Consider the following 8,163-nt stretch of genomic DNA (forward strand, 5'->3'; position numbering starts at 1 on the left):
TCTTGTGTGTTTACTGTTAAATTTATTTGAAAATCTAAGTTTGTGGGATTAATCCAGTTTCTATTATTTTCAACGGGAAAAATTGTCTTGGAACTCAAACTGAGTTCAGGAACGGATTAAGTTCGAATTCCAAGGTACCACTGTACTCGCAATAAAACCATTTGTGATCAAGTGAACATGTTGTCTGAACCCATGTATGTAAATATTGTAACCCACCAAGAGCTCTTTCGGGAGGATGGGCTGAAGAACTAACTAAATACCCCCTTTTTACAAAACCACAATAGCGTTTTTTAATGCAGGCCGGCACGCTGAATGCTTTGCACTACTCCTGACACTCATCTGAACTCTATGAGTGTAAGGAGCAGCACAGAGCATTCAGTGTGTCTTTCTAACCTGAAACTTCCCTTGTTCATTTACACCTACAGTCAAAGTACAGAAGGCTCAGAGCACCTATCTATAATCATTAATTGTAAATCCTTTACTCCTTAATAATTTCTGCTGTACCGTATATACTCAAATATAAACCGGGATTAAAATGGCCCAAAAATGGGGGTCCCGGTTTATATTTGAGCCACTATACCCCCTTCCAAAATTATTGCAGGCCGCCGCCAGTCTCTGCACCCTGCCACCCTCCGTGTCCTAGCCTCATACCTCTACTGCCGATCATCGGTGGAGGTGCAGCGGCCAGGAGCAAACTTTCCAAGTTCCTGCCCCGCTGTTAACTGGCTGCTGTGAGTGTCTTCACATGATTTGGCGCTCCTGCTCAGTGCTGAGCGGCTTCCTTAATGGTGCCCGCGAATTCTCAGCAGTAGAGGTATGAGGCTAGGACAGGGAAGGCGGCAGGGTGTAGAGCCTAGGAGGGAGGGAGGGTGCAGAGTCTGACGTGGGAGGGAAGGAAGGGTGCTGGGTGCAGAGTCTGGCAGGGGAGGGAGGGAAGGAAGGAAAGGGGCTGGGTGCAATGCCTGACAGGGGAGGGAAGGAAGGGTGCTGAGTGCAGTGCCTGGCAGAAAGGGAGCTGGGTGCAGAGTCTGACAGGGCAGGGCACTTGAATATTAAGCCGCCTGACTTATATTTGAGTCAACCATTTTTCTTCCTTTTTGGGGGGAAAAAGGAGGGTCTCAACTTATATTTGGATCGACTTATATTCGAGTATATACAGTATTTTAAAAAAAAAAAATTTAAAAATCACAAAATCCTATATATTATAAGCAATCCAGATCACTCTTATAATGATAGAGTGCATTATATACTTTCCTAAACATAATCATTCAATATCTTACTTCCTTCCCTACAGGCATGTACCATTCTATTTTACACATGGATTCCAGCTGGTTCTCATTGTGGCCTTCAAAATATATTTCAGCACTGAGAGATTTAAGAGAAGACATGTTATCTATTTTGGTCAACTTCTATCTTATTAGCTTCTTATTCAACGTGTATTATTAATAGATTTTATCTACTGACTGCATGTCATAATATGACTGTACTACTCATTTAAGTTTACTGTAAGAAACGCATGATGTTTGTATCCCTTTCATTTTGCTGTCCTTCGTTTGTTTTCCGCAATACATGCTTTCCCCCTCTGAAGCTCATAAATTATAACTTTTAAATTGTTCCCACACACAGATACAGCTCTGGAGTAAGCTATTTATTATTTTTATGGTATAAGATATAAATTAGCGGACCACAGATCCCAAATACCATATTCAGCATTTTTAAAAGTAGAAGATGATGATATAATTTCCCTTTAAAAAAAAAAAAAAAAACTGGATTGTTTATGAAATACTTAATTACTTGCAAAACCCCTCAAACTGAAGGGGACGATAAACAATAGCACTGCATATTATTTGTCTAATATAGCAGTTTAAGAATATTTTGCTTGAGGAGCCATTTATTGTAACCTATCAGGTCCTAGTCAGTGACTTCCTAAAGTGTATCTAGTTGGGTGTTTCAGTTCTGAATGGGTTAAGCAGATTTACTCCGTATTTTTCTCAGCCCTGTCTTTGGTTTTTCTTTGATTGCTTGAAGATGCTATAGGCGTCCCTTTGTCTCCTTCAAATTAAACGTTTTACTGCTGGTTGATCCTGGTTTGAAAAAAAAAAAATCATTATATTTGATTGGAAATCTTCCAACATTTTTCTGGATGGATCATTTCCACTGCTGTTTGTCAATGGAAAAAAGACACATACACAACCAAAGAAAGCTGAGTACTGGCCACTGTTTCTAATCCCTGCTTTAACCAGACTTGCTTATACTTAATGCTACCAATATTCTAACGGAACTTTCTAGAGCCCCTGTTTCTACTGGTTTTGCCTTTGTTTGAGGAGTAATACACAGTTACCACCAATATGAAGAAAGAAAGAAAGACATACATATTTGGGCTGATATTCAAAGTGACTTAAGTAGGCAGGAGCCTCTCCTGCCTGCTTGATTGCTTACCACTGCCTAACCTCCGATATTCAGCAGCTGTAAAGTGCCAGTGCCACTAAATATCACCCCTGACCAGCCCAAGAAAAAGTTGGCAGATCAGGGGCGGTACAGGAGGCAGCTTTAGGGAGGAGCCAGAGATTATGCCAGTGCCAGCAATATTCATATAACTAAGGGGACTAATTTAGAACCTATGTTGTACTTTTAAAGACCCTCAGTCCTTTCATTACCTCCAACATAGCCTCTCTTTCTCCTATCCACTCCCCCCAGCCCATGGGAATCAAAGGCCCCCCCTCCCACTGAACAAGCTCTCCAACACCCCTCCCCCCAATTCTAGTTAGGCCCCTGGGCTATCTTATATCTCTGGTAGTTCATGGAGATCATTGGAGGCAGGAGGAAAAGCCATTTGTTCCTGCCCCTTGTGGCTTCCCTTAGAAAATGGCTGCCACTACCTCTCATGGAACAATGACAGGTCCGAGTGGCTCTCACTCCTGCCTCCAATGACCACCATGGACCTCCAGCGACAACAGATAGGCATGCTATAACACACTAAGGGGCCCTTTTACTAAAGCTTAGCATGTGCTTAATGCTAACAAACAAATATTATATCTATGGGCAGCTTAACATTTGGCATGCAATAATTTCATTTATGTGTGCAAAGCTTTAGTAAAAGGGCCCCTATGTTCTATTTGAAAGAACAGATCTGAACCATTGCCACACTGTATTGATAATGCCAAGGTCATGTAGCTTCCTAAGTGGGATGTGGTGGTCTATTACAGTGTTCTTCATCCGCCTGTCCACAGACTGGTGCCGGTCCGCAAAAATTTCCTGCCGGTCCGCAGCCGGTACGTGCCTTGGGCCTGAGGAGATCAGTGCACAAAGCTGTGGGTGGCGGCTCCTACTCACGTCCTGCGCCTGAACCGGCAGCCTTATCTCTGATGTCACAACGTCAGTGGGAAGGGTTTCGGATGATGCGTGGGACGTGCAAGGAGCCGCCGCACGTGGCTTTGTGCAAATTGCGGCAGTGAGGAAGAGAGGAAGTGAGGAAGAGGGAGCCGGCCGCGGGCAATATAAAACGGCCAGGTGGGAGCGCTTGTATGTTTATTGCAGAGGGGGAGAAAGACAAGAGAGACAGCTGGCTGGGCGTTGTTTGTAAATAAAAGAGGGCAGGACACCCAGCCTCACCCAACTGCTGTGATGAAGGGATGGAACATGGAGGGAGGGAGACAACAAAGGTAGGGGGAATGATTTTATTTTCAATTTAGTGATTGAATTGTGTCAATTTTGAGAATTTTCATCTATATTTTGCACTGTTCAGGAAGAAATGTATTTGTTTCTTTTTCTCTGGGGTTGTACTGCATGCAGAGTCTTGAATCTTAGGGTTTCGTTTGAATATATTAGTAATTTTAGTTTGTGGTCCCATATTTTCATAGGGGTTATTTGTTTTCTGATAGGAATGAATGTTGAGAAGCATACAGTGTGCTTTGTGTAGTTTAATTTTGTGGTTAATCATTATGTGTTGTTAATAAGATTATATTGTGTGTATATATGAAAAATGAATGGAAAAATAGTTACAATTAGTACTATTATGGGGGTGGGGTCTGGGGGCAGAGATGGGCGGGGTCTGGCCCACGACTTAGCCCAGTGCTCTTCAACCGCCGGTCCACAAAATAATTCTTTTTATTTCCACCGGTCCATAGGTGTAAAAAGGTTGAAGGACACTGGTCTATTAGATCAAAAGCTGCCGAGAGGTTCAAGGATAAAAGACAAAACATTTAGAAAATCTCTATATGACATTTCATTCAGTAGCTGCTATAGTGAACAATTATTCATGGTGTAATCACATCACAAAATATTGTGACATGTAATGCAGTATATGTATTTTTATACTGTACAAAAATAGCTTTTCTATAGCAAACATCAAGAAGTACAATCCTTATAAATGTAGTAATATTATTTTCTCTGTTACATTGAAACTAATGATCACAACCTTCATTTAGGTGCATTTCACCCAAACAATAATATTAGGCAAGCTTATCTGTCTGTATGCATAGGCACAAAGATACACCCCCTCTGTCTCTGTTTCTATCTCTCTCTCTCTCTTTCTATATCTCTTTCTCTGTTTCTATCTCTGTCTCTGTTTCTATCTCTCTCTGTCTCTTTCTATATCTCTTTCTCTGTTTCTATCTCTTTCTGTTTCTGTCTCTCTCTCTCTCTCTGTCTCTTTCTATATCTCTTTCTCTGTTTCTATCTCTCTCTCTCTCTCTCTCTGTCTTTCTATATCTCTTTACACACAGATACACACAAGGACATACACACACACTGATACACAAAGACACACAAAAATACATGCACAGACACAAAATCCTGCACACACAGAAAGATACCTGTGCATACAAAGATATGCATGAATAAACACATGCACACATAAATGCACATGTGCACACACACACACACAATGAAACATATAAATATACAAAGGACACATGCACAACCAAATGTACACCATGATATAGACACACACATACATACGAAAACACACAAAATGACCCATGACATACACACAAAGATATACCCACAAAACCACATAGAAAAACACATGCGTATGCACACACACACAAAGATTATACATCGGGATGCTGTGGAGCAAAACAAAAGGGGGGACTAGTTCTTGAAAAAGCCTTCGGGCGAAACTTGTTGAACCCTTAGGTCCCACCCGATGTTCAAACAAAAAAAACAAAAAATGAATGAAGAAATAGTCAAAGCTAAGTACATAAGTTTTGAACTCGCATAGATAAATGGTTATCAAAAGGGATAAATGAATCTTTTGACTATAAACGTTAATGAACTGCACAAAGCATAGAGCACAAGCACTTTAATAAAATCAAGGTCTGATGATGAATAAAAGCCTAAAAAAGTAAAACAAGCCTTCAAATAGTTTGGTTGGTGGTTGGCTGGAACTAAAGACCATAGAGCTAGTTAATAATTTATTATTTATAAAATATCACTTATAAATTAGATACTTTAAAGCTTATTAAATGCCATTGTGGATTGATGGTGCACACACACAAAGAAGCATACACATGCACAAAGACATTCACAGACACATGTACACAAGAATAAAGACACAGGAAAACACGCCACACATACTGCCATACATATAAACACAGAGAGAGACATATACACATACCTAATACATCCCCTGTCACCCTAATGAGACATTCCTTACCATGTCTTTTCACATAAATAGACATACATGTGTTTGCAAATAGAAAAAAAGGAAAACACATAATTTTGTCACTCTATAGCTTTTGGAATTTTTAAGCTGTATCTATTCACTAGCAGCCATTATTTGCAAGTAATTGTGTAGATATGTTGGCATAGCTTTAGGTGCTCTTAATTTCTAAAACTGGGGAAATAGTTTTTAGGAACAGTAAATGTAATGGAGATGAAGTTAGAAATATTGTTGATTGTGTACTTGATAAAATAATGCTTATGTATTTTTTAATAGGTACTTCACAGACAGCAGTCACAGCCGGCAAAAGAGAGCTCACCTCCAAGAGAAGAGGCTCAACTTCCTCCTGCACCCACTGAAGACAGCTGTACCAAGAAGCCAAGGTCTCGAACCAAGATCTCCTTGGAAGCTTTGGCCATTCTTCAGAGCTTTATTCATGATGTAGGTCTCTATCCCGACCAGGAAGCCATTCATACCCTGTCTGCCCAATTAGATCTGCCAAAGCACACCATTATCAAGTTCTTCCAGAACCAACGCTATCATGTTAAGCATCATGGGAAACTCAAAGAGCACTTAGGAACAGTGGTGGATGTGGCGGAATACAAAGATGATGAGCTGTTGACTGAATCAGAGGAGAATGACAGTGAGGAAGGCTCAGAAGAAATATACTCTGTTGAGCATGGAGAAGAGAATCCCGAGAAAAACAAGACAAAACCTTCAGAGATTGACCAGAGATAATGTGAAATCATGGTACAAGCAATACATTGGTTTATGGACATTTTAAAAAAATTGTTTATTAGGTTTTCTTTTGGTTTTTTTGATGGGGGGGTAGGGGGCGAGATGATCATTTTCTATTACACGTGAAACACGTGGAGCTAAATTTGTTCAGCATTGCTGAATCAGATAACAACTTGACATGGACATTTAAGTTTGATGATATAGGATTATGGCATCATCCATCTTGCACTTATGAAAGTGACATCAAGCAAGTTACAAAATATATATGGAATCAATGAAGGGAACAATAGAGTGCGAATATATATATATATATATATATATATATATATATTCACACACACAGGCACACACATATGTAAACATATAAAAATTGCATGGGACAGAGAACTTTACAATTTTTAAAGTATAGACTGTGAAATGAGTTCATTAAAATAAGACTTGTTTATGTATTAAAACCACTTCACAATGAGCTGCGTTGGCTTTTTGATAAACTGCCTGCTCTCAGGGTGTGGTGAGTATTTTCAAATTCCTATTTATTTTCTATGTTTATTCTGATTTTTTTTTTTTGCTATATGGCTTCCTGTCTGGCAGCTTGATGGATAATTTTTGTGAGGTATGTATTTAAAGATATAAATCAACACTGCCAAAAAATGACATGAAATAAAAAAAAAAAAAAACAAGCAAAACAAAATCAGGGCACCTTAAAAAGACAGTCCAAGATGTTTTACAAATATAGCATGTTTTAGTCTACAAACTATCATTCATGTCACAAATGGAAACATTCCCATGGAAATAAAATTAAAATCCAGTGCGTAGAAGATTCATATCTGCTTTGAGGTCTTCGGCAAGAGAGCACTGCAAGATATAATGTACTCAACTTATACTATGAACCATAGTTTTATTATGACATTTATTTCCTTCATCTTGCTTTCAGATCATGCAGTTTATTAGCTTGCTTTTTTTTTCTATTTGTTCTGCTGTCAGTTGAACTTTTTAAAGGTTATGTGAATTTACAATAGGAAGGGAAAGTGTGAAAGTGTGCAGGGCAAAAATAATGCCTGTTCTTAAACAGCTACCATTGTAATCCCTGCTCTTTTCAATTTGCATTCTGAAATCAGATCCCTGTCACATCAAGTGCTGAAGAGTGGCAGCCATTTTCTGTCACTTATATCACAGAGGTGGTTATTTTAGAAGCTCTGTTCGTATTTTGGACATCTGGAAACTGGCATTTTGTTGTCCATATTTATGGATGTTCAAATCCTGATTTATAAAGCCAGGATTTGATCACCTAAAAGTGCAGTATGCCCATATGGCAAGAGTGTGTGATCTGGGGATGTCTTGGGCGAGACTAGGGAGGGGCCAAAAGATGGAGGTCCAACTCGGATTGCAGAAGGGGAAGGAACATCCATGTCCAAAAAGATGGATGTCTGTATTTAGACTTGGTGTGTCCCCAGGTTAAAGAAAGATGCTTTGATTGAGCAGTTCTCTATTGAAGGGAGTAAGCAAAATTTTCTGTGATGTGATTTGAACCTACAGGCACTGTTTCTCTGCTCAGGTTCTCAGATGGATGTTCTAGCAATAAGGCTTCACTTCCCCATGGACCTCTGTGTGGCCATTTTATAATATGGATTTTTATATGTTGCCACATGTCCCTTGGTTTGGTCCAGGCAGATCATCACCTCTTTGTGTTGCCCTTGTTTTGCCCCATTCATAGTTTGGATGTTTCAGTTTGTAAAATAGAAGTTCATGCTCAATATAGCCAG

The 8,163-nt window shown here is 39.6% G+C and overlaps 1 protein-coding gene across 3 annotated transcripts in view; it reads left to right on the forward strand.

Annotated features, from left to right (window-relative positions):
* Nucleotides 1-6,825, forward strand: part of SATB2 (SATB homeobox 2) — a 436,014-nt gene extending 429,189 nt beyond the window's left edge. For 2 of the 3 annotated variants that reach the window (XM_033947177.1, XM_033947179.1), the window contains one exon: nt 5,939-6,824. In XM_033947177.1, coding sequence (XP_033803068.1) covers nt 5,939-6,400 — 462 coding nt within the window. In that variant the 3' untranslated portion in view covers nt 6,401-6,824. Of the gene's footprint in view, nt 1-5,938 lie in introns of all 3 variants that reach the window. The other variant, XM_033947178.1, reaches the window with a different exon arrangement.
* Nucleotides 6,826-8,163: the final 1,338 nt, after the last annotated feature.

This window comes from Geotrypetes seraphini, chromosome 5, assembly GCF_902459505.1.
Source record: "Geotrypetes seraphini chromosome 5, aGeoSer1.1, whole genome shotgun sequence".
NCBI lineage: Eukaryota > Metazoa > Chordata > Amphibia > Gymnophiona > Dermophiidae > Geotrypetes > Geotrypetes seraphini.